At 35.7% G+C, this 27,663-nt stretch overlaps 2 protein-coding genes across 7 annotated transcripts in view; one reads left to right on the top strand and one right to left on the bottom strand.

Annotated features, from left to right (window-relative positions):
- Mthl1 (adhesion G-protein coupled receptor methuselah-like 1) overlaps positions 1-2,516 on the top strand; it is a 142,408-nt gene extending 139,892 nt beyond the window's left edge. The window contains exon 8 of the mRNA XM_072888995.1: positions 1,333-2,516. Coding sequence (XP_072745096.1) covers positions 1,333-1,382 — 50 coding nt within the window. The 3' untranslated portion in view covers positions 1,383-2,516. The remainder of the gene's footprint in view (positions 1-1,332) is intronic.
- Positions 688-27,136, bottom strand: Poe (E3 ubiquitin-protein ligase-like protein poe). 6 transcript variants are annotated; one of them, XM_072888988.1, is made up of 43 exons: positions 26,988-27,136; positions 26,707-26,804; positions 25,999-26,450; positions 25,325-25,849; positions 24,992-25,155; positions 24,549-24,786; positions 24,355-24,472; positions 23,722-23,900; positions 23,400-23,580; positions 23,041-23,270; positions 22,811-22,934; positions 22,419-22,645; positions 21,790-21,999; positions 16,988-21,508; positions 16,744-16,901; positions 16,504-16,650; positions 16,380-16,412; positions 15,787-15,988; positions 15,520-15,709; positions 15,040-15,423; positions 14,463-14,929; positions 14,259-14,372; positions 13,912-14,124; positions 12,184-12,360; positions 11,910-12,084; positions 11,678-11,828; positions 11,374-11,602; positions 11,137-11,286; positions 10,736-11,038; positions 10,401-10,627; positions 8,478-10,254; positions 8,224-8,385; positions 7,452-8,076; positions 7,164-7,354; positions 6,900-7,076; positions 6,348-6,764; positions 5,877-6,272; positions 5,663-5,797; positions 4,464-4,805; positions 3,827-4,281; positions 3,368-3,692; positions 3,109-3,268; positions 688-3,030 (listed from the first exon to the last, which is right to left on the bottom strand). In XM_072888988.1, exons 1-43 carry the CDS (start codon positions 27,107-27,109, stop codon positions 2,966-2,968), a joined length of 15,936 nt encoding a protein of 5,311 aa, XP_072745089.1. In that variant the 5' UTR covers positions 27,110-27,136; the 3' UTR covers positions 688-2,965. The 6 variants fall into 6 exon arrangements, with proteins under 6 accessions (XP_072745089.1, XP_072745090.1, XP_072745091.1 ...); XM_072888989.1 differs by having other exon boundaries at positions 23,412-23,580; XM_072888990.1 differs by having other exon boundaries at positions 23,722-23,879.
- Positions 27,137-27,663: the final 527 nt, after the last annotated feature.

The following is a 27,663-nucleotide window of genomic DNA, read 5'->3' as shown; positions in this document are numbered from 1 at the left end:
TTTGATGCGTAACCAATATATTTAATTTTCAATATTAATTATATATATATATATAATAATTTTAACAATAGTTTTAATAAATACCAATCTTTCTCAACCTTTATAATTTTTTCATAAGCAAAACTTTAGCGGATTTCAATCACAAATCATATGTATTATCTTTAAAATATTGCAAATAACAATATAACGCGCTTTTGAAAACCACAATCGAGTTATTCGTGAACAGAATCAGGTCATTCCGGAAACCTCGTTAGTTCCTTTTTTTGTAGTATGTCTGTATACAAAATAACGTCACTACTCGGCTAACTTTCTTTCATGACTTCATCAAAGAACCCGACTGACTAATTACTGTTTTTTTTTTGTGGTAATAAATTCAGACTTAATCTTCTGTAATTTCGAAAATCAAGCGCAGGAAGAAACTAGATTGTGGCGACGTTATTAATTGTATTAGCGCGTGTGTATACGAAATGTATGTGTAGGTATTCATCGCGGAAGGCGATTAATTAATTGCGTGACAGTACATGCGTGTGCAAAATCTGCATGTAATTAGCCTGTGTTAACCATGCAACAACGACGTGCTGAAAACGACGTTTAATCGCGCCGAATAATCCATAACGGAAGAATGACACCTTTCACAACGCACAACGATTTGTCAGTTTAAGTATTACTGCGGATTAAAAAGTACCATTCTTTTGTTATGTTTTGTTTCTGTCATATTCGATGCAATAATTTAAATTTAAGAGATTGCTATTTATCGTAGAATGAATAGGTATTTATAGTAAGACCGCTATCCCATTACATAATGACATTCGTAACTCGTCTATCTCTCTGTTACAGCTTGTAGATAACATTTTATTATTATCATTATAATTGTTATTATTGCTTTATTAATACACATATATATTATTATTATTTTATAATATATTATTATAATTAATATTATATACATTACTATTATGTATAATTGACATTGATTTTAGACTTAGACCAAACTTTAAAATAAATGTCAAAATAGCATAGCGCATAAGTTTAGTAACTCACAATTACAATATTATACATTCGTACTGAATGAAAAAAACGTCCTAGTGAGAATTAACATGATTAAACACAACACTCTGGCCAAATTATTCTTTATCGAATTTTTGTAGAAAACAGCCATCTTCATCTATTTCAGATAAAAATGATCCTTGCATTCATATATATGTATGTGAAAATTAATCGAAACTCAATTTGTAAAATTTTCTTAATATTCCTCAATAATATAATTAGAGAACCACACAAAATAAAGTAAATAATCAATTTTAATTTTACTGTAATTTTTTTTTTTTTCAGCACGAAACATGAATGCGTCAACAGATATTACTTTAATATTAGCGATATAACTGCACAACTAACTGATCATTAATTACTCATATTCGTTATCTTGTTAAATAGCTTTTAAGTCTGATCGGTTCGCGCGACGAATTTCACGTTTGTACATTAAACTTGTTCGAAGGGTACGACGATAGTTTCTTAAGTACTAAATTATAATAATCGACGATGAGCTAAGAAAGTAGCCTTAAAGTAATTTATTCAAAGTAGATTGTTATATAATAATGTAACACACACACACATACACACTATATGAATTAGACGTAATGCATATACACATAGTAGCTTGCCAGTATAAGTATTAAGTTGATACCTTGAATTAATTCGCTAATCGACTTTGAACGTAAGAGGCTGAGATGAAATGAACATTGTTCGCTAATTCGACACAAAGTATATGCGAGATAAAAGGTACAAATTTGTCTGCGTAAAATGTGCCCTGTTCAAATTCAATGCCGAAAAATGAGCTTGCAGTTTGCAACAAAAGAACGAGGATTGCAAAGTTAAATAAATGTAACGAGTAACACGGATGTATTGTTGACGATATGCCATTATATTATTCGCAGACGATTGTTTATTATGTTGTGATAAAGCTTCAACATCAAGGATAGTAATAAACATGTTTTGTACATGCGATACGTTAAACTTTGTTTAACTTTTATAAATCGAACGTTCTTTTTTATTGTAATGCTAGCGTATTTACATTTTTATGGCTAAAGCAAATTGAGTGGAAATAGATTTGTATTTGGCATTTTGATATCTTTTCCTACTTTTTGCAATGAGAGATCGAGTTCACTGCCAGAAAATAATATCGTTCGTGCTTCACGACTGTGAATAAGAATTTAATAAATAAAGAATTTTTTGTATTACGAGAAAAATTAAAACTGCACGGACGCGAAAAAAACGTTTTTGAGAAAACGGAGGCTATATAACATAGACAATAGTGTGTTAACCACTTATATACCTTAGCGATAGCTTTATTAATCGTATGAAGAATATAAAGAATATAAATTATTGTAATAGCGAGCGGAGAAACATTTACATAAATGACCGTGCGTCGTCGCCGATCGTTCACCATTCCTACATAATATATCGTAACAGTATTTGCTATTGCATTAATGGTAGTAAAAAAAACTGTTAGTACAAGATTTTGTGTTTTTTCATTAAATCAACCCTTAATATAATCCCATCCTAATAATTACGAGACGAGAAAACACAGGATAATTTATTGTAATAATTATACCGGTTCTCTTATAGAAAAAGAATGATATATTCAAACATTTTTATTTAGTCGCATTTTATTAAAGCACAAATTATTTCCATATACATACATATTTATCTATGAGTAAAGATATAGCAGCAATAAAGTATAATTTATAATCTTATTTTTCTCATCACACATATGTAACACAATTTTGACTAAATAGTTCCATGTATTAAGAATATATCACGAATCAACTTTTAACACATGAAGCATTAAAATTCGATATAAAAATCTTTGATAAGAATGATTATATTGATTATACATCGAGAGAAAGGAAAAACAATTCGCCGGTAACAGTGCCAGTGAGCTACATAAAGAGAATTTCCAATATTTTTAAGCAAGACGTTGCAGGAGATCGTCAATATACGTAGAAGGATTTCTTATATCTTCTAATAAGCCTAGAACAAAAAATATTCATTTTTAATATTTTAATCTGAGTCTTTTTCACATTTTTTTTCAATCCCTTACAAACTTACCAACAATATCGCAAAACTCCTCGAATGATGCGCACGGTAATAATTCATCGCGATATGACAAAAGCACGCGTTCTGAGGCTTTTAACATTGCTTCGTCATTATGTCTGATATATTCAGCCAAAACCGAAGGCCACTGGTCATCGGATAAAACATTTACTTTCTGTAATTATTTAAGAAAAATATATAATTACTATTAATGTATATGCATAGTTATAATAATTAATTAATAATTAAAAATGATTAAAGTTGTGCTTTAAACCTTGAAGAAATTTCCGTAAATACAATCCACTAAACTAAAGAAGACTAAAGTGCTCTTGTAGACAGCGTAATCCTTGGCAGTTGGTTCCATGATGGTCTTTGTGGTAGCCGAAGGGGACACGTAACGTTGATGCGCGAGAACGAGTAATCGATTGAGATGAGTAAGTTTATGGGATTTCCAACGAGCAGGCGTGAAGAAGAGTAGTGAAAGGACACATTGATATAACGGGCCCTCTGCTTCGTAACTACTATCGAGCCAGGCTGAACCTGGTGGCACTTCCAAATAAGTCATTAAGGCTTTGTCCTCTCTAGTTCCCGATCGTGTTCTGCAAATAAATATTAGTTTATAATTATTAGAGGGAAATTCTTTTTTCTTTTGATTCTAATTTTATTTTATAATCAAACTTTTAATTTTTTTAGTTCAATTTCTAAAGTACATTATCAAAATCGTTATACTCACGTATTAACGACATATAGAGCCATGTGTATCAAATATGGTACTATATGCATATTGGATTGGGGACCTCCACCGCCAGTGTCCTCATGGAAACTCTTCTCTTGAGCAAATCGTAGAAGAAGTAATTTCAAGTCGTGAACAGTCGACGAGTAGGATATATCACGATGACTAGTACACTCTTGCAAATAAGTATTGTGCCTAGCTAGACAGCTGGCGAATGCAGACTCCGGGACCTGCGGGCCCCACAATGGCAGCAGTCCGTTACACTTTGTATTAGCGTTCTGTAGCGCTGCACTTTCCCATTCATCTCTGGCGCGTGCCAAACGCACCGCGGACATATGGCAATCTACGTGGACCACGTTGAAATGCGTGACAGTTGTGTAACCTACGGTTTTTCGTTGCTTCGTTTCGAATTCTTCTACGTTGCAACGTTTCGTAAATGTATAAACGCCTAATACCTGTAACAAAACAATAATGAGGAACAAAAGATTAATAAAAGAAATAGTAAGAAAAAAATGTATAGAAAAAGGATTAATTAATATTTTCATTAATAAAAAATTTAATTTGTGAAAGGCTATGTTTTCTTTACTCCGATTTTAAGTATTTTGTACAAATAATGAAACGAATAGAAGATGATTACCATGTTTGGTTTAAATTTGTATCCTTCCCGACAGATAACGCAAACCAATCCAGTCTCATCACCCAGGTCTTCCATTTGCTGAAGAATTGTTCCACTAGCTGTCACCTGTCCCTTATCATTCGTTTGCATACCAAGCGCACCCAGTTGTCTCTCTCGCATCGCCATAGCCAAGCGTTTCTTCTCGCTGCGCGTGTGTTGCCGAGCTTCTTCGATAAGTTCGGCTACTTGTTTATTCGTACATAACGCTTCCAATAAATTCTCTGCTAATGAGCCAACGTGTTCATTCGAAGACACTTGTTCCAGTCTATGAATTATACTAATAGTAACTTGCGAGACCGTCAACTGCAATTAAAAAAAAAAAAAACAATATATCGCATTAGAATTTAACAATTATGCTTTACTAATAAAAGAATTATAGAGTATACAGATTTTCTGTAAGAAATGAATGTTATATTATATAAATATTTAGTGCAATGTGTAATGGTATATGAGATGGAAATTTGGGGGTGGGAAGAAAAGAAGGAGTTAGAAAAGGTAATGTTGGATTATGTTAGGTGACTTTTCAGGTTGGATTTTTAGAAATAGAAGATGCGAGAATAAGAGAAGCAAAATATAATGAAAGATATAAGGTGATAGGAATGGAAACAACAAAACCCAGATATTTGAGGAAGAGTATTCTAGATAGGTGTATGTATGGTGATGAGATAAGAGCTTTCTGGTAAAGATAAGGTGCGAAATATGGAAAAATATAATAAGTATTGGTTAGGAGATGAACGTAAAGTTTGTAACATAGGATGGGATAATATATATTATGTAATGGAATGTGTAGAGGCGAATGAATGGTTCAAAGAGTCAGGTGAAGCTAGTGATGAAAGAATAGCAAGAATATTTAGTAATGAACTGGATGAGAAGAAAAGTAAAATATTAAAAAGAATATGGAAAGAAAAAGAGTTAAGAAAGAGAAAAGATCGGTGATAAGGAGATTCACTCTGTGAATTAGATTATTTATGTATTATTTATCTAGTTAGCTATTTGTTTATTTATTGTATGGATAGATATGGGAGGTATGAGTCATTTGGCTGTGAGTGGAAGATAGTATGGATGGATGAGTAGACTTTCTGTACATCAAGTCGCCTTCTTGGCTTGCATGCTTGAAGAATAAACTATACATAGAATATACAGATTATAATCTGCATTACCTGAGTCGGTTCGTGATCCGTAGCTAACCCTGTGAGAAACCGTAAAATATATTTTAGAGCTGGTTTGGATATGAATTCCTTCAGCTCGTCACTATCTGTGCGTAATAGCGTAGGTTTAACGCATGGCGCGTGTACCTATAGCAAAAAAAAAAAGATTAAGTTTATATATTTTTTATATATTTATATCACGATTATATATGTGCTCTTTACTTACGGTGATATATTCAAAAGCATCTTTCACTATACCCATGCTTATGATGTAATCTTTCAGCGTATTACCAATCGCATTTCGTTCGATGCCTTGAGTGAGTATACAGAACAGTTCCAGCTTCTGCTCGTCCTCAGGCGTATGCTCGAAGTCGAATTTGTAAAAGTTCAACACAGGTTTGAAGTAATCACACAAGAGCGCCATTTTCTCCGTATTGCCGTAAGTCAACGCTGCCAAAACTCTCGCCAGATGCGCGAGCACGCCAGCGCTTTGTCTAACTGCCGTGGACTGCGTGCAGGATAAGAGCGCCTTGATATGTTCCGGACCACCAAGAGTGCGCGAAAATGCCTCGAACGCACTGAACGGTTGCGACGCCGCATTTGCCAATATTGTTTCCATAATCTAAAATTAATGTGAAACACTTACCTAACGATATTTACTTATAATATGTGAACAAAAACCTTCTTCGATGCTTACGTCCAATAATTGTTCGGTAATCTTTGCTTGAGAATTTTCCGACTCCGTAGCGAGGCAACGTTGAAGAACGTCCAGAAATACGGTGACCGCTCCCAATTCGGGTTTACTCAGAACCTCTTGGTTCTTCTTGACTTTCACGCACAATCTGAATAATTTCAGTAGCACTTGAAGAAGAGGTCTCGCGCGATTGACGTCATGTATTGCCGCCAATCTGTCTAACATGACTTGAAGACCGCCGCAGTCTGCCAATACATTTGCCATTTTGTAGACTTCCTCGTTATTCACCTCCTGCTCGCTGTTGGCATTCAAAGTTTCGACGAATTCTTCGGTTGCGTCACCAAGAAGACCGCGCATACGATATACCACGCGCATGGCGTCGCATTCGCCACCCTCCAACACCCAAATCTTCTTATAAATCTAAACAAAAGGAAATATTGTGTAGAATTATTTCACATAAATAATACAATTTTCTGAAATCGTATATATGTCAGCATCTATATATCAAAGATGGCTTTTTAATCTTACATCAAAAATTATAGAATCGATTCTCACCTCTTTGACAGGAAGATCCAGACTGATGATTTTGTTGTTGACGAGAAGTTCCATTCCGTTATCGTCTTCTAGAAGTGCAACTAACTCACAATCTTGACAAATTTTATTCTTAACATCTCTCATAAGTGGACCTAGTCCAGGTTCCAAACTGCTGTAGGGATTTCCTAACATCCTTCCCTGCACGAGTGTAAAAAAGATTAAATGTATCTTTTCTTTAAATATAATAGATATGAAAATCTTGTGGAAACGAATATGCAAACTCACCTGTAAGAAATCTTCCTGTTGTGGATCTTTTTCAAGAGTCAAGAAGAATTCGCCTATATCGTTTTCTTCTGGATAAATAATCGAACACAATCTTTCAAATATAAATACCGGAGTGCGAACATCTTGAGAATTTTGTTTTTGTATTGTTTCAACGCAAATCGCCATGAATGCCTTTGTCTCCTCTTCGGTACCTGATGGACATAAAATAAATATATTACTCGTATACAGAAACAAATATAATACTTATTGAAAATGTTTAAGAAAATATTATATATTAAAAATTATTACCACTGGTCATTTCTTCTAGGAGTTCTAACAATTTTTCTTGCGTATCATCGATCAATCTAGTCCGTTGAACGACAAGTCTCCTAAGTGACAAATAACCATTGAGTACCGCACCAACCAATCGGCCCTTATATTGCTGTTTAATATTTTCTTGTTCCAAGAAAGTCGCCAAAAGTTCTGTAAGCATCTTCAACGAATATCCCTGAGCAAGATCACTAGTTAAAGTAGTTTCTTCAAGCCGATGTAATTCTTCTATTTCTCGGGTCAATAGATCCGCCAATAAAGTCATTACGCCGCGTACTGCCAAGAATTGTTTCCAAGGTGATTGTCTGATTAAACTCTGATATAAAGTGAGGAACTCGGTGCTGCTTTCGCCAGCAGCACGTAACTCTTCTAAGTAACAGGTCAGTAAGACTAGAACCTCCTTCTTCCTCTCTGTACCTTGGCACAGACTCTCAATCATATTACAAGCAACCTGCCTTGCCAGGCGAGAACTGGGATTAAAGAGAACTTCTTTTAACCAGGCACCATCAGACAGTTTCAATGGTTGAACGCCTTGATGCCTCATACAACGCTGATGCCATCTGTGTCCATACTTTTCCATAAGATACAACACTCGAGTTTCCTCCTGGAACAACGAATCCGATAAATCATGAAATAATCTTAGTTTTTCGTCATCTCTTATTATGAAATATACACACATTATGTAATTTATAATTAATAATTATTATAGTATTTTACTCGAACGTTATATGTGTCTTACTTTATAACCAACCTTTTTAAGAGGTTTCGCCGTCGGCGGTTCCGTTTTCTTAGCCGGCATACGACGAAGCCACTCGGAGTATGAATGTTTGGGATCGCCAGTGATCCATTTATTCACATCGATACTGATGCCTTCTGGTGGTTGTACTATCGCTAGAGACTCGATGGTTTTATCCTAAAATTATATCGTAAAATTACATATACATTACAAACATAAAGAATGTATAACAAAAGCAGAGACAAAACGCTAATCGATTGAATGCTTACTTTGTTTTTCTTAGAAACCGGTTGATCGGGTTTAATGAGACCTTGCAGAATTTTCAGACACGGCAGTATAATACTCTCCATTACAACAGGACTCTTTGACTCTTTACAAGCAGTTAGAAATAGTTGCATGACGCATCGCAATTTTTGTTCCCAGCACGAGTCCTCCTTTTGCACGAGCGCCGCGAGAAGAGCCATCTCGTGTCGTACAGCGACCGAAAGATCCGGGGTGGCGACTCGTCCGCGAAGCGTCAGAGTAATTCGACTGGTTAGAAGCGAACATATCTCCTTGGTCGACTGCGCATTATCTCTCGTAACGAGACACAACAATTGTCGCACTTCCTCTTGCATCTGTACCGTACCCTTTCGCAAATTATGTTCCACAAGCTCTTGGATCAGCCCTTGTTTACATAGAACGTCTCTGGCTACGCTGTTGGTGGCTAACGCGCGTAACAACGTCAAACAATGCTCTGTGGCGGCGGACGCGCAACCGTAACAGCGTCCGACCGGCAGGGCTATCGTTTCGTCTTTCGTGACATTATCGTTCGCGCTGGACGTACCGTACGACGACGATTGCGAACTACTCTGACCACCTCGTTGATTTCTGTCATAGGCAACGAGCTCCCTGCGACAGGCTAGAACGCGTTGAATGATCTTACTGAGCTCCTCGAAGGAGGTCTTGCATTCGCCGCAATATCTCTGCGCCAGTAACTGAATCGCTCTGTTCACTTGAGTACTACTGGACACCTGTATACCATCCTCTAATCCTCGATCTAAACGATGCTCGGATATCTTAACGAGAAGCATTTCCAGTGTCGGTTTATTCGATATTAGAGTTTTATACACCCTATCCGCCTTCTCCAATAGAGTATTAATAGTCGCCACAGTCTTCTTCCGATCGTCGTCGTTCTCGATGGGGTCGACAGCACAGCACGGTCTACCAGTCAGAGTGTAATCGAATTTGGCGTATTTGCAGAATCCGCAAGCATGGCATAAGAACGGATCTTTTTCGTCATAATTGATCGCTCGGCACTTGTGGCACTGAAACACATTTTCGCCACAATTGGCGCAAATACCGGGATTCGCCGGCACGCTGGCGGAACATCGCGGACACTGTAACGTCTCAGATGAAGCTTGAATATTTTCATAGAAATCGGCATATTCAATCATTAGGTTACAGGCTACTATTGGCAACGGGAATTCCATCTTGACTTCCGTCTGTCCCTGAGCAAGAGTGATTTTCTTCGCCTTGTGCCACATTGCCGGTTTATTCTTCAATTCTACGACAGCTTGCACAGATCGATTGTTATAATAGACATTAATAGTACGAACCATCTTTGTTCTCTTTAAATCGCCTATGCGTAAAGTGATGCGACTGATGGTGTGACTGCCAACCAACTTTACAATCTGTGTCGTCGTCGTAAATTTGGAATCTACCTTAATCGACGATAGCTTGATCGTTGCCATTGGTACTTCTGGATTATTGCACACAAGGCAAGGTTCACTCTCCAAGTAATAACCATCCAGTTCGACGAATTGTGCGAGATTTACGTAAAGATTCGCGTTAGGATGTCGTGCGAGTAATTGATTCTGAGCATGTAAAACTGCAACTGCCTGCTCCATGTACGTATGCATCTTCTTTCCGGCATGCGGCGTTTTCAAACAGAAATAACCAAGTAAATCTACAAATTGCGCCGCTTTTCTACCATAAGCTGGGAGCAGTGGCCATAAACGCCATAAAAGATCCAACAAGACTTCCTGATCTGTTGGGCCACAGTTTCTGAAAAATTTTAAACATATTTCATGTTTTATATTGTAACGTTGTGCCTCATATTTTATATTGATCTATTATTACTTCTATTCTGTTTAAAAACTAATTAAAGTAAAAGCAAATTTTGTTAATAATAGATAAAATTAATATCTCACTTGTAAATTGCTAGTATAAGAGAATGCGCTTGCCAACGAACGTTTGTATTATTCGTTTCAAGGAGGAAAGTCTGTATAAATTTCATCAGCAATGTAGGATGCACTTGCTTTTGAATTTGCTCGACTAGAGTTAAACATTGTGCTTCTTCGAATTTAGCTTCAGTATCAGAATCTTCCGATTTTTCACGTTCACGTCTCTCTTTTGTGCCAGTCGTCGATTTAGATTCCTGATTTAAATTTGTATATGAATATTAACATGTGCATCATAAAGAAAAACAGAAAATATTAACTTTTTAGTAATAATATGATTAATATGCGAGTTGCGTTAAATTTACCTTTAATTTAGTATCTTTAGTCTCTTTGGACTTATTATTTGAACAAATAGCGCATTGCAATAACTGGAGCACCGTAGGGCTCACACCTTCGTCCAAGAGGGTCGATATGGCAAACAGATATGACAGAACGGTGTTTTGTTTTAAGCAAAATCGTTGCCAGTTTCCTGTACGACTAGTAGCGATTTCCACGCAGCATTTGAGATGTTCGATCAATTCCACCAATGAATCATAAGACAAATTGATGGAATGCGGACGTGCGGACGGTGGGTCGTATCCTCCATTGGTACAACACTGCTGTACGGACTATATAACAAAAAATTTAATATATAATTCAGCAAATTTAACTTATAATGCTATTTTTTTATTTAAAAAAAAGTATCATTATTTTATGATATAATCACCTGCACGTGAGATATGAGAGCGTGGAGATCTCGCAACTGTCTGTACTTTTCTTTATTACCGCAAATGAAGAGCAGCAATTTACGTACTTGTCGTCTAACGAACGGTGTTTGATAAGACATCATGTATTCGCAAAGATAGAAATACCATGGCTGTACAGATTAAGAGAAGGAACAGAGTTATCATTTATTCTTACAAACAAGAAAAAGAACGTCTACAGAAGAATTATTAACAATTACCTGTTCGAATGCAGGTTGTACCACGGTACTTTCCGCGTATTTATGCACCTGATACGGCAATCGTAGCACCATCTCCGTCAATAATTGGGGATAAGGTTCGAATACGTCACCAGCGTGTCCCTTGACATATTGACGCAGGAAGAACGGTGACATATCGGGAGGCGATGCGGTAAGATGTTCCTTCAGTAATTGGCCTCCGATCATGGTACCAGACTCCTCTGTATTGGTACTGAACAAGATTCATTCGTAAAATATTTATAAACTTTATACTCCGTCGATACACAATCGCATGTCGTAAACTTACGTTTTCCAATAATCGAGTAAGGCTTGCAGTAATGTTAAACAGTAATCAATAATACCGGCTTTGCTTAGTATCGCAGCGGTAGTTTGGGACACAAAGTTTGGATTATCCGAGGAAGTCTTTGTAGCGTATTTCGAGCGGGACATAAGAACACCTAAGAAAATATCGATGTGTGTAATATATATTGACATAAACCTGAGATAAATATAACTGAGATAGATAATTATTCACTTACTTAGTAAACGCATGATAACCAAATGGACTTCCCTCTTGTTGCTACGTTCGCAAATGTTGCTCGTATCAGGCTTATCCATCTCGAGTTCTTTCACGAGCATTTGCAACAAACGTTCTACACAAGCTCTGTCTCTCTCATCTTGACCATCAAGGTCAGCGGTTAGCATTAATACAACCTAATGAAAAGTAATAAAAGTATAAAAGTTTTATAAGATTACTTTTATGCTTATTAATATTTTTTTTAGTATACAACTTGCAATAATGCAAAGAGGTACCTGCATGAATGGAATGGCAAGTACTCCTCGAACGTTTATTAGATTGGGCACAAACTGTGTAAATCTATCCAACAGTGAAAGCCGTATAGCATGTAGTTTTATAGTGATTTCGCCAGTCGTATCATTTTCCTGTTCAACGCCCTGTTCTTGCTCGATGCCTTCTTCTTGCTCAGTAGTCTAATATGGTGTGACAAATAATAATTGATGAATATAAAATATATTTCATCGTTCATTATTAATCGATTTCGCGTTTCAAGGAACTCCTAAAATTCTATTCTTGTTTTAGAGAATCGATAAAGTGATAAATATGCATTATTGATGCATATATTCTGAATATAAATGAAAATTTATTAAGATATTAATGCATGCGCAATATTCAGTCATAATCTTTTTGATAAAATCATGAATGATATACTAACTCTATCAGAGTTCCAGGCAAAGTTACTTAAACTTTGGAGTTTCAATGGGGAGTGCAGTTATATTTAAATTAATTCTCGGCCTTTATTGTTTACTTTAAATAAGTAGCTGTACTTTATTAATTTTTATTATATTCAATATTCAGATGTGTTTCCAGTTAATAAATAGAAATTTAATTTAACAGTTAATGAAAAAAATTTCTGTAATGACTTTCTAAGATATTTTAAATACAAAAGCCAGTGTCAGAATACATTTGTTACATTCTGTACCCCATTCAGACTCCAACGATTAATGGGATTCAACGAAGTCTTGTAGCACACTTAATAAAAAATGTTTTATGAAATATTTATATCCTCAATCCTATGTTTATTTGATTCTTCGTTTTTGTGGCAGTGTTGATTAAAGGCAACTTTTGAGAACGGAGGCCCAAGTCTTTAATTATTAACAAAGAGATTAAGATAATAATAGCGAAGTATATTACAAATTCATTCTTAAATAAATGAAATCAATTTTTAACACAAGATATCCTGTCAAAGAATACTAATTATCATAAATCTTTTCAAGAACATTTTTTTTTCTATGACAATATAATCGTGTTAATAAGAAATTTTACTCTCAATCTTCTATAAAAAATAAAAAATGATACGTAGCATATATACATTTAATATAATATACAATATATAATGTTGAATTTTGATATATTTCAGGTTTGATGATTTAATTTAAGATTAATAACCATAATATGTCATCACTCTCCACAAAAAATTGCCCCTTTCATGATTGTATGATTGATTAATTTATGAAACATACAATAGAATGATGATAGATTACAATCTATGAATTTTAATAAAACTCATGAATTTAATGAAGTTTCTGATAATATATACACTATATATATGGGTGATCTTTAAATCAATACTACTAACTTTTCATAGGAAAAATCTAAAACTTTTATATGCATTAAACATGCGAGAAAAATGTAATTTAAACTACTAGAGTACAGAGTTATAGATTTTATCTTTCACATAAAAAATTAGTTATCAAAATTTCATAATCAACTACAAATCCACCAATAGCAAAACAAACTATAATCAGTTTCAAGACGATAATCAACAATGAATGATATCGAATGAAATAAGGAAGAAGAAAGGTATTACATTATGAATGGAAGTAAATTTCTATTGATGTATCAATAAGTCAATACGTTGGAATCGCGAATATAGTCCAATCGCTGCCGTCACTTCTCCTGCTTTCAAGAACATATGTAAGTCTGCTACGTAAACCTGTACTACAAAGGTACACGGAACTTACAGTGAAAGTTGTGGGAACATCTAGAGTATTAGTTTCAGAGCGTGGCGCTTGATTGACCCCAATTCCAATCGGAGGCATAGCATTGTCGGGAGCATTGTCTCCGTACGCGGAGCTCCTGCCGGAAACATTATGCTCCCCTGTCATGCTGTCAACGGCGCTGCCTCCGCTATCGCTTCCACCGCTCTCGCTACCCTTGCTACCACCACTACCACCCTAACATAAAATGTGTCCCAAGCGTTACTACGTATATGTGCAAGTACTAAGACTCTGTTGATCCACGTCCATATACTTTCGGTGAATAGTATAGTGCCAAGGCTAGAGTACGTATGCTAAAGATGCTAACTCACTTGCTCGGCGGGAGACGTTCGAAGAGTACTACCATCAGTGGCGGCGGTTGAGCCTTCATCGTCGGAACCGCCTGCAGAAGCGGTCGTGTCAGAGTAATGACCCGCTTCTTGGCTCTAGTTGAAACAAATTTTCCAATATTAATAATATTATCAAACAAAATTTGAATAATAAAGACGAGTCACGATTATAAAAGAGCGTGTTACCTGAGCGGCATTCGGAACTTGGACCAATCCCTGCGTCGCTAAGCTTTGTAAGCTTTGTAACGCAGAGCCGCTTAGATTCTGAAGACTTTGTATACCCTGCAAATTGGGAAAGCTCTGCTGGAATCCTTGTCGCAATGCTTGCAAATCAGCGTGACCTCCTTCATGGTCCTGTAAACTCAGGGCTATCGCGAGTTCCACCATCGCCTCGTCATCGGCGTCCGGCGGCGGCATATCGAGTAATTGCGGGAAGTTACCCGCGCCAAGTAACGCTTCCAACGGATGATGATTAACTACTCTCGCGGCGGCCGAGTTCTGATTGCCTTCAACGGCGCCAAGCATATCCGCTACTCTGTCTACTGCTTCTACAGCCTCGATATCAAAGTGTTGTTCAACTTCGCGCTCTACTGCGTCTTGAGAAGCCTGCGATGGAACTGAAGCGGATTTTTCTTCAGTTTCGGCAACTACACCTACAGACAAAAAAAAATATATCAATCATGATATAAATGAAAAACAATAATCAAATATTTGGTATCTTTTTGTTTCGATATTTCTAAAATATCATATTTTATTCCTCTACCTGGAGTACTGCAGTTTGGCGGGCTTGGTATATACACTCTCCTACGCCGGTATCTGGGTCTAAGCACTCTGATTATCGCATGCTTGGCGCTAAAACTGATAGTGGTGTCCGAGGACAGTAATAACTGCAGATACAGTTTAGCGGCTATCGGGGTATTATTTTCAACGTCGCATATCGCGAAAGCGTGAACGATCTCTACGATTGCATAAACCGTTCCTTCAGCATGCGTAAGTCCTGGCACGACTACCGGAGCGAGTGCCATATTCTTGGGATATGCCGTATGCAGGGACCATAGTATTTCCATCAATTGGATGACCAAATGTTGACTTCCATCCGCCTTGCTGTGCGAACGAGCTTCCAGGCGATCCTTCTCGAAAACGGGCACTAGAGATAAAAATATATTTAGTATCATGATACCTATATTTATCTTGAATCTTGGAAAAAAACATCGTAAACAAAATAATCGTAAAATACACGTACCGCTACTTTCGTCGATTGATTTATTCGCGTACTGTTCAGCAAATTTTGCAAGATTGTGCGGGCGAGAAACGGCAATGGCACGAACGATAAGTACAAGTCTATAAAAGTTTTCCGCATCGATATCCGCGGGATCGTCAGCTTCTCTCATTGACTTCAAGGATTCGAGAACGTGCGATAGTAATGCATGATCCTGCAAAAACATGCAAAAAACGCGTAATATATATGCATAAATTGTTAATAAACGTAATGAGGATGATCTTTATATACCTTATGAAAATGATAAGCTTGTTTGGTGCTGTGAAGGGCAGCTAACAAAGCTGTTGTATGCATTTGTACAGATGGTGGCGTAGGTAATATTAACAATCGCGATGCAACATCGATCGCTGTAGCTTTCAGTGAGGATTTGTTCTCATCGTGCGAGGATAAGATGAACGAAGACTCTAAGACTTCGAGAACACTGGCTATCATCCTAAAAAAATTTTCGCAAAATTATTAATTATATTCATTAATCACGTTCTTGCAATAAATGCATATTTTAAATTATATAACTACAATTGTTAATAGATTATATTATTTATATGAGCTAAATAATTAGTTGACAATTGGTGATACAATCTAAAATAATTTAGTATTGAAAAGTAACTTTGAATTTTAAATCTTAAATAAATTGTTAGCAGAAAATTTGTTTCGCATATTGCGTCAGTAAAAAATGAATTTTTCTCTCTTTCTTTTATAAAACTTCAATTATTTGTAAGATAATTATTTATAGGTTATTAATTAATATAAAACACCAATTGTCGAATCTATATTCCTCTCTACTCTATATTTTTACAATAAAAAAAATTATAATATGCCCTTACCTTTCTATGTTAACCGAACTATCCTTTGTCGTTCTGATACAATATATGCATGGATTACTTTTTTTTATAAAAAAATTAACTTACTAAATGTACTTCATACAAAATTAATATTCTATTAACGTACTTGTCTATAGAGGACAGTGGTGCAGGAGAAACAATGGTATTATCGGCCTCGTTATTGATTGTCGTAATTGGCGCGGATGTTGGTTGACAGGATTGAATCTCTTCTATCTCTTCAGGCCATCCAAATGCATCCTTAGTTTTACCATATCTATATAAAAACGAAAAATTGTAATATTAGGTATATAAAAAAAAAATTCTTGAATTTTTTCTATTTTTAAAATAATATTGTAATTGTACTAACATTTTTATTGAGTCGACCATAATAACGCCTTCTGGATCTTGAGACGGTCCAAAGGTGATTGTTAATTTTTTATCAGCTTGGAGACTTTCTTCTCTTGTTAAAGGGATATCGAACCAACGGCTTCTAATTAGGGTAGTCCGAATACTTCTGCCAAATATCTTTACGAAAAAATTGAAATCATTAAAATTAAAGTTAAAAAAAAATCTTCGTATATTATGAAATAAACATCAATATCTTCACTCACCTCAACGTACAGAGGTGCCCTTTGAATGTCCTGATTGCCAAAGAGCACTCGTATTCCCGTCATTACTAAAATCGCATCGTTATTCGTAACTTCCACGTTAAAGCCCATAGCCTTTGTGGAAACAACATACATTCCGGTGGTATTTAAACGGTGCTTGATCTGCGCGACATTATAGATCTGCAATAGATCGTTGCCACCGAATTCGACGTCGTTCATCACTTGGCAATGTTCAAAGAAGTCAATGGGAAACGTGATGGAGCCCGATGGTTTTCCCATCTTGTTAGTCTTCTTTTTCCGCGTCGGTTTGATGCCGGAATTGGTGCTAATCGGCTGTACGGTGGACGACATCCAAAATCCGGTTTGCTCCATACCAGCCATGTAGATTCTCAGACTTCCGTCTTCGCATAGTAATATCAGAGTCGTACGATGTTCAGCGTTCGAACTGGGATGTCGGATGGCGACCATGTCCATAATCTTTGCTTTCGCGGGGACAATTTTGATCTCCTGTATCATGATCGTATCAGGTTTGATCATCAGTATAACCGGATTATTACTGGTCTGCAAAATGGAACAGACTAATCCGGGATGATTCGCTACCTCGCTCCATTGACACAAGGGTTGCGGCTGATTATTGTTGGATTTATTTCCATTTGTCTTATTACTGGCGAGATTAATCTGAAATACGACGGTAATATCGGAATCCATGTGCTTTAGCGGCGCTATAAAGCTCTTGCCGCAGGCGTAACTGAAGAATAACAACTGAAGAGCATGCGAGTAGTAGATAGAGACTCCTCCACCGCCCACTTGACCATTGTCTTTTATTTCTGGATGATAAACATCTAATGTATTTGTCACATAAAAAGCACCATGCTTGGCTTGACTTTCCTCGTCCATCACCTGACTATAAATATATCCGGCGGAAGACATAAGTAACATGTGGAACGTACCATCTTCTGCGTGCATGAACGTGCAATCTCTTATCTTTCCTGTCGGCACGAGGAAGTAATACTGCGGACTCAGCGCGTCCTTTCCCAAGTCGTAAATTTTGACAAAATCAGCAGTGACTAACGCCAGCTGCGTCTGTGCACCGGGAAGCCATAACGCTTTAATGATGAAATTTCCGCTCTCGAGCTGAGGATGTAAAACGAGATGATCGGACACCGTGCCGGAACTGTTGAACGTAAGTACGTGACAATCCTTAAAACCGCAAACGGCCAAAAAGTCCTCGTTCCATTGATTTCCAGTAACCGAGAGGACGGTGAAAGGTACCGGAGCTGAAGCGAGCCTCGTCAAAGTTAACTTTCTCTTGGAGGAGTCAGCTTGCTTTAACAGTGCGCTAAGCTGCAATACCGTTATCTTGCCCTTCTCATGCGAAACAGCCAAATGCTGTCGTTTACCATGCGGAGATGACAGGCAACACATGGCGACACGTCGTATCATGTGAGCGGACAAAAGTTGTCTAATCGTTTGACCTTGATCGCCCGAATAATTCATTCTAACATTTTCAAATGCACCCTCTTGGGAACCCAGAGTTGGCAACATAAGCTGATCCGTATGCTCATGCTTTTTGTCGAGCGTATGTAAATGTTTCAATGCTAACTGAGCTCGCGCGTGGCAACCAACTGGCGAATAGCGTTGACAAGACGCATCTACCGCCGGTACTAACGCGCGTGTTAGATCCACTAACGAAGATACCAATCCGCTCTTACAAAGTTGAGAATATATCCAATCCTTTGAAGACTCCAATTGCTTACTCAAATATACTTGCCTCTGAGTGTCGCGTCCGCTTCTTTCATGTTTGTCGTACGAATTATGTACAGGACTGGATGCCCGACGGCGTAGACTACTTGTCAGAAGCAGACTGCTTTCCGCAGGAGCGCCAACGTTACTGTACGGTATATTGCCGGTTGCTTGATGTTCCGAGCTTTGCGGACTACGTTTCGTTAACGCCTGACACGACCCGTCGTCCTTGGCACCGCAATCGCAGAAGAAATTTCCATACTTGGCGTACGTGACGTCATGACCACGATGACAGACTCGCGCGCATACCGTGCAAACGCCGACGCCGTCAACCATGTTGCACGTGTGACAGTGATACCAATGTTGATTCATAAATTCCTTCTGTGTGATCGTAAAAGTGCACAGTTTATTGCAAAGGCTGTCCTCGTCCGAGTCTTCGACAGCACTGTCATCGTCCTCGTGTGGAATCTCATCTACCCAGTCGCTGTCGTTTACGTCGCTGTTGTTTGGTAAAGCACCCTCCCACGGTGGGCTAGTAGCTCGATCCTGGGACTGTGCCTGTTGCGGACAGATTGCTCCTACTATGTCAGCTATGTAGTTCAACATGCAGCAACCCGCTTCGATGTACGGCGATGACGGTTTGTCGAAAGTTTGCGGATCTTTGTTCATTATTTGCTCCTTGCAAAGTTCAACCCACTCAGTGGCAGCTTTAAACAATAATGTGTGTCCTTTCTCCGAGCCGGCGTCAGCCAGAGTAGACATGATATGCATCAATTCGGAGAACCGATTTCCTTCGATAGTAGGAGAAAGGATATGATACGCTAACGGTATAAGAGCTTGAAGAATGGTTATCGAGACGTTTGTACTGACGTTGCTCTTATCCTTGACTATGTAATTAGTAAGCGCCCGCAAGAAACGGCTGTTCTCATGATTGGAATGCTGCTCGTCATTACTAACTGCAGGTTGATTGCTGCCAGAACCGTCAGAAATTGCCCATTGAGTTTGTTCGTTATTAGATGCGTTATTTCTTTCATCCGATTTCTGACCATCCTCTGAGTTTCCGGAAACAGTAACCAATGTATTTGTAGCGCCGGCCGTGGATGTTGGTATATTCGTTGCGGAAACGCTCGCCGGTACATTCGTCGCTCCCAATATAACGTGTCTCAGCCACGTCTGTAATTTCTCACTTTCGACATTAGCAAAATTAGCCACTGAATTACATAGACGATCCAATGATCCATCATTTGTCGTTTTCTCAGTTGTTCTGAATAATGCATTGAAAAAGTGTAAGATGTACGCGCTAAACTGCGACGAAGCCTGTGGCGACGTTATAGATAATAAAATAGACACAAGACTATGATTTGTATCGGGAGCGAAGAACAAATCTAAGGCCTTACATCCGAGAGATTTTTCCAATAGTCGCTCCCAATATTTTATACACTGTTTCAAAATCTCTTCGTCGATAACAATACCAATGGACCCGTCTGTATTATCGGTATATTCGATTATCAGGTTGTATGTATGATTTAGTACAAACAGATGTTCACGTAAGTGTCGTGCTTCATTGTCGTTATCCTGTCCCAATAATTTTCCTAGAGTGTTGGTAGCCATTTCTCGAAGATAGTCGGTACGAGCGTCCATTGACAATGAAACGAGAATGTCTACGGCTTGAGAATGTGTGTCTGATTGTTGTTCCGGAGCTGTTGCAGAAGTTATGTACTCCATCATGAATGAAACTAAACAGTAAAGGAGATTCTTCAATGATGGATTGATAGAAAATGTTGGATGTTCCGACAGGGAACTGACATGATAATTGACTGTAGTAAAGATGTAGCTTTCCGCTGGTATTATATCATTCGCGTACGTGTTCCAAGGAACAGGAGCAAACGCGATACTTTTCCATTTATCCAGTGCAGATTTAATGCAACTCGGCAAAAATGATACCAGTGACGATTCTGTTCCCCAATTCGCGCCTGCCATTGATAAGATATTATCCAAAATCAAATAATCCCGTATACCATACTTTCCATCTTCTTCTGTAGATTCGAACGTATGATATAATATGTTGGACCGACATGACAATAGAATAGCATCTGTCAACGATAAGATATGCGGTAGAATTTCAATTATCATTTTAGTCCTGTTTGAAGGTGCGGAATCTGCATTCTGCGTACTCTTGGAAGTCTCAATGTTTTCGGTAGAATTTTTCGATATGCTCTCATCCATAAGAACTTGTAACTTTCCTACAACTGCGGCCAGTATACACAAAGAACCGAGTTTTGGCAACGATGCTCTCGGCATTATCTTGTCCGTAGTATTATATTCAGGTTTAAGTGAAACGATACAATTCTTTGCAAGGGTAACATCGTATTTGAGAGAATTTACGGTAGATGATACTGTCTTCAATAAATTTTCGGCATATTGCGTATACATCCCTTGCTTCACCAAACAATCCTTCATCCAACCAGTGAAAGTTTTATATGCGGCTCTCGGACCCCATATTAATGAATGAAGCAACATGGGTCCAGCTGGTATTTCCTCACCGAGAGCTAGTTTATTCATGTAAGGAGTCGAAGGAGGTAACATCAGTAATAATTCCCAACATATGGAAAAGCAATATTGAATCGCACACAATCCGGTAAATGTAATTTTTTCCTTATTCTCAGCACCGCCTTTTTTATGCATATCAGTTTGATTAAGTACATTTAAAATGTCGATTAATGCATCGACTAAAAGAGGGTATTTCATTTTATCTGGTGTGCCCAAAATAAAGTTACAGGCCTGTAAAAATAAAATAAAGAGATTATAAATAAAAGATTAAAAATTTAATCGTAGAAACTTGCCACAAAAAAAATAAACTTAAAAAAATAAAAAAACTTTGTTAATATATTAAATTTGTTATTAAAATTATTAAATATAGATACTAATCTTATTATAAATCAAAGTAAATAATTAACATTAATCACTAGACTAATGTAACTTCTATGAAGAAAACTATTCTGTATAAAAAAATGATTCACGTTTTCTTTGCAATAATTAATTAATTTATATGTAATACATACTAATCCATCTAGTTTTGGTGCATCCTGGTTATTAAAATCTGTTCTTGATAAATTATAAAAACGTGGTTTCATTGAAAATTCATCTTGTGAGCCATATTTACGATAATTATCTTCTATTTCTACCCAAGGAGTAAAAGCTCTGGCAGTCTGTTTATTTCCATCTTTGGTATCGCATACTAAACTTGTAGCAGAAAATAGATTCCATTGTACCTGTATAAAAAAAGAATATATAAATATAAATAATTATCATAATGCTTTGCAAGAGTTAAAAATACCCTGATTAACATAATAAAAGTATTGTACAAGACGTTTACTACCACTCAGGTGGCACTTTCACACTGGTGGCCCTGGTATCTTGTGGTATTGCATCAGTCAAACTGAATAATAATTTTACTCTAGCATTTAATAAATTGATGTCATTACAAAATCAAACATAGTAGTAAAATATTGCAAATAGTAAATTATTAAGTAAGATATTTGTCACATTTTGAAGTAAAATACAACAATACTTTATTTTATTAATTTACATTGCAATATAAAGTAATGACAATTAAGGAATTATCAAATGCTGTTTAAAATTACATGCAAATGTGCTACAATAGAGACATATATAGTAACAAGTGTCTTACTTGTTCAAGTAATACTGGATGTGCATCATACAGATGCTTCATCATATATTCAAGTAACAGTAATAATCGGGACAAGTGCAATAGTTGAGAATCTTTCATTGGCATTTTGACTGCTTCGCTGCAACGCACTGCGCCACTTCCCGTTACAAGTAGTACAGATTTTTTCTGCATTAAATTTAAAGAATGGAATAGGAAGAGTACCAACTGAGCATGTTCAACATTTAAATCTGTAAACATACATAAATGTTAATGTTGTAACAATAAAAAATTAAAATACAGACATATTTAAAAATTTTGTCCACCAAGGCTGTAAGTTAAGAGAATAAAAAAATCCCCATTATGGTTTTTAAAGAAAAAATATTATAGTTTTAATACTTTAATTTGAACTTTACCTTCATTTTCAGCTTCATACGTTGTTTGAGGATTGCATACATTTTCAACCATAGTTGTTACTAATCGATGCCATATGCTGATACATGCAGCTTCTCTCTCCAACTGAGGCTTCAGCAGTAATATCTAATCATAAAAAATTTTTTGTAATGTAATATATGTTAGATTATTTTTAAAATTAAAAATCGAATATTTTCAGAAAACTAAATATTATTAGATAACTATAAGGCACCTGTGCGAGTACACTGAGAGTTCGTGGATATACTTGAAGAGGCCATGTAGTTGAACTACTGTAGACCTCTATAGACCAAGGATTTACACCCAAGTGTTGAAGTAAGGTATTCTGAAGAGATTCACTTAGCGTATTCCACGCAAGTAAATTATGAGTATAACGACTTAAAGCTTGAGAAAATTCCGAATACATAGCCCCTAGCGTAGCACCATAAAATGCCGAAATTGTGCCTAAAAATTAGCAATTTTATGTATACATAATATTCTCTTAATGTAGAATAAATGTAATGATATAAGTAAAATGAAAAATGTGATGCAGCAAACATAAATTTTAATATAAAGTGCACACATAGTAATTACATAAAAATTCACCCGTTTCTGTTCTAGCTGTTTCATGATCTAGATCTCTTATAATTGCTGCCAATATAACCATTTGTTGCTCAACTAAACCATTAACTACATATTCTCGAACATAAGTACTTCTGCTACCAATCAAGTGTTTGTTCATAAATTGAAATATTTTTGTCGCAAGTGAAATATACTGTAAAAAAGAGAAAACGATTATTAAGTTATTTTTTATATATAACTTATTGCTATTATAAATATATTAGATATTTATATCTGATTTATATCAGATATTTATGTATATTAACTTCGCAAAATAATTAACTTGAAAACGTACACCATGTGGCTCTCTGTTGTCAGGAACAATGGTGGTATTGGTAGTACGTTCTGCACTTGCTTCATTATTTGTTTCTTTATTGGTATTTGTCGAAGTCTCGTCCGATGGCGCAAGGGTTTCTTCAAACCATAGTCCCAAGATAGGTTCGCTGTCCTCCTCTACTGACATAACAGTTTGTTCTATACATATAGAGTGAACACATACCATTACATTAATATAATTATTGGTATGTAAATGTCAACGTGAACACTTTGAAGCTGCATTCAAATGTGCATATTACGTACCACTGTATATCATAACTTATTTCAAAATTAATTTTCATGCATCAATTATGATAATGTACTATTATTCATTCAAAATTAATATAATTTTCTAAATATCTTACAAAATTATAACACATACATTTTTTGAAATAGCATTGATATGTTCTAAGCATTCCCATTGACTATATAATAAAAACAGAAGTACAGAATTTCAGAGAGTGAAATAAAGATTATCTAAATTTTTTTGACGTACATATAACATATCCTAAATAAATACATTTTCATAACCAATAGTCTTATTAAATATTAAATATAAAACTAAATGCATATAAATATAAATACAATATATTAGATGGATATATAATATTACCCTCATCAGTGGAGTTCTCTGAACAACTCAAAAGATCTTCATAGTATGTAGTAGAATCAGATTGACTTAATGCATCTCCTTCTAAAGGATGCTTTTGTACTCTTTTCAATGTACAAGCCTGCAACAGGAACAAAATGTAGGTAACAAGATATCAATTTTTTTTAAAATTAATATAGATATCTATAGTCCATTACCTTTCTATAACTAATAGTAGCCAGATAAAACAGCAAATGATTTAATGGCACTGCTTGTAGGAACGTTACTGCTCTTTGCAATGCTGTAGCAGTAGACAAGATATCTAATGGCGCTGGTTCAGGAACTGCCGCGACTACATCTGAATTAGTTTCGATAGATACGTCTTCAAGAAGCGCACTCATTAAATTCAATGCATGCGAAGCTAACGCTACTGACAATACACCAAATCCCTGTTGCCTGTAATTATATTTATATTGATATATATCTTTTTGCCTATTTCTAATATATATATATATATATACATATATATTTTATATAAAAGTATTAACTATATACTTTATGTATAAAATAAAATAAATACAATATAGCTTAAAGAGTTTGTATATGTATAGTAAAAATCTTTAAAATATGATATTGTGTATGTAAAACATGTAATAATTACACTTTCATAAGATTTACACGTCCACCTCCATCACGAGCTTTGCTCGGCGATTTTCCCTTTTCCTCTTTCCCTTTATCTGCAGCGCTAAAACTGCTCACAGTTAATTGTGCTTGCAATCCAGCAACCAAGAGCCATACTCCAATAAGTAAATGATTTTGCAGAATCTATAGATAGAACATAAAGGATATATTTACAAGATCAAAAACTTTTTTTTAATAATGTTTTATATACTAAAAGTTTAAGATAATTAGTATAACGCAATACTTAAAGTTATAAAATGATAAAATTTATGTGCATAACATCGAAAGTAACAAATCTATAAAAGTTACTTACATGTCCTCCCGCACGCGTGCTATTTTTGATAACGTTTGATACTTGGCCAAATATTTCTAGACTTTTTTCAACAACTGTAATTGCCAGAGTATCATACTCTTCATCGGTGGTTTTTGCATTCTGATTAGTTTGATTACTTGTTGCAGTATTTGTACTACATTTAGGAGACACTGCATTTGTTATACCAACTATGCTTGATGCTGTTGCATTTGCAATCGAACAATACAGGCAAGACATAGTCAACAGTGACAATTTTTCCAATTTTTGCGGTGTCAAAGGTTCAAGTATTGGGAGAGATATCACATTATGTACAATATTAATGTCGCTAACAACCGAGTGTAAACTGTGTCTTATTGTATGCGCTTCTGATGCATTTGCTGGTAGACTAAATCCCTTCTTTGATAAATAAGCTTGATACTTTCGTGTATAACGTGACAAATGTGGAAGATTTAAACACATATCCAACAAAGTATCACCTGCTCCCATATTCTGCAGTGTACTTATATTGTTTGCAACAAACATCATCTGCAATATATTCAATTATGACTTTCTACTTTTATTAATATATAATGTAACAAAAAAATATAATTTATCAAAAGTAATGCATGTAATAGATTAATATAAAACAACAAAAATATTTTGCTCACTATAGAAAAGTATTTATAAGTACAAACCTTGGTGTCAGAATGCGTTTCGCTTGTAGTAGCATTTATATTTTTGCTCGCACTGTCAGCAGAAATTTCATTAGCAAGAATCGAAGATGAGGAGAAATCTTGCAATGGCATTGTCAACTGCTCAAGGATGCTAGTAGACAAATCACAACGAGACCGCATAGATTCTTTTACAGATTGTTGAGATGATTCTTTTTCTTTTCCACCTGACAAAACTGTTACATGAGGTGGTACTTTGGAATTTTTTATTATAGAAATGAGAGCAGTTTCCTCCGCAGATGTAAGTAAAGACTGTCCCATACATAACGCTCGTATTGGGAGTAATAATTGTTTTGTAGTCAAAACCGCTGGTGCGACATCTCCTGATTGGGTTTGCTGTTGTGGCAGTTTATCCACGAGATAAGCAAGCAGCACTTTGCATGCTTGACAAATAATAGATATTTGACTTTTGGCAACTGTAAAAAGTTTATTTCATAAGACGTGATGTATAAAGTTACCGTGCATAAATAAGTCTGTAGATAGGTTAAAAAGTTTAATGTCATTCTACTATTTTCCTCAATATTTAACAAAAGATATATAAAAAAAAAAATAAAAAAATATTTATACTCATTCGTAAATTTAAGTAAATTTAAGAGCTATATACATGTGTATATTATTTAAAAAATAATTTCGTACAGTCATAGTGACATATGAATGCGCGATATTACTTACATGTATTTGCGCAACCACTAATGCAATCTGCCAACAGTGCAGCGACCGCCGTATAAAAGATATCATATTGATCCTCGTGAGAGACAAATTTATTTTCGCTGTAAAAATGACAAAGAGAAAGCTGTATAATTGGACGGGAAATAAAAAAACGGAAAAGTTCGATTTGTGGCGACAGACATCAATTATATACTATACTGATACCAAGGAGTACAACGTATATTTTTGCATTGAAGGGAAAGCGATTTAACATAGGTGTTCGATTCAACCGAATTATTACCTACCTCTTAACGATGCTCTTAACTATGTCAATAATGTCATTTTTATTAAACGAGCGTGGCGAAGTTGCTAATATCGGTTTCATTACCGAGAGCCACTCATCGTGACCACCGCTCTTAGCCGCCATTTTCGATACTGAAGATTCGGTTTCGACGTTCGACTCAATTCTCATTCTCCCTATCGCCTATCGGTCACGACAATAACTTTTCATTGGTACAGAATTACAGAATTCATAATACTCATGATTTATAATTCTCTGTTCAGAATTTATAATAGACAAGAATAATGTAACAATAATATGGAATTAATAATGTATGTAATAATATAATTTAATATCTAATATATAGAATTTATTACCTAATAATACACGAAATGAAATCTATAATTCAATTGTCATATAAATATATTTTCGAGAAAAAAATTAAACTATTGCGTTCATAAAGCAATAGATATATAAAAACACATATACTTGTATTCCATCACACCAAATCAAATTTAAATTTAATAATTAGAGTTTAATTTATATTTAATTAGAGTTTAATTATTATATAGAATTTTATCTAATAAAATTTTAATATATAAAATAATATTAAAATGCAAAATATATATTTAGTTACTTTAACTATATATATTATTTTTGAACATAAAATAAAATTCAAACATAAACATGTATGTACAATG

Source organism: Anoplolepis gracilipes, chromosome 3 (genome assembly GCF_047496725.1).
Source record: "Anoplolepis gracilipes chromosome 3, ASM4749672v1, whole genome shotgun sequence".
NCBI lineage: Eukaryota > Metazoa > Arthropoda > Insecta > Hymenoptera > Formicidae > Anoplolepis > Anoplolepis gracilipes.
Note: the sequence above shows the minus strand (reverse complement) of the source record. Positions and strands in the feature narration are given on the sequence as shown.

Excerpts from the sequence above, each read along its gene's own strand:
- Poe (XM_072888988.1), bottom strand. The coding sequence starts at position 27,109 with ATGGCGGCTAAGAGCGGTGGTCACGATGAGTGGCTCTCGGTAATGAAA. Across the intron at positions 22,000-22,418 it reads ATCCAGTATTACTTGAACAA|GTACAATGGAATCTATTTTC; the intron begins GTAAGACACTTG and ends TTTTTTATACAG. Across the intron at positions 7,355-7,451 it reads CCTAGAAGAAATGACCAGTG|GTACCGAAGAGGAGACAAAG; the intron begins GTAATAATTTTT and ends TATGTCCATCAG.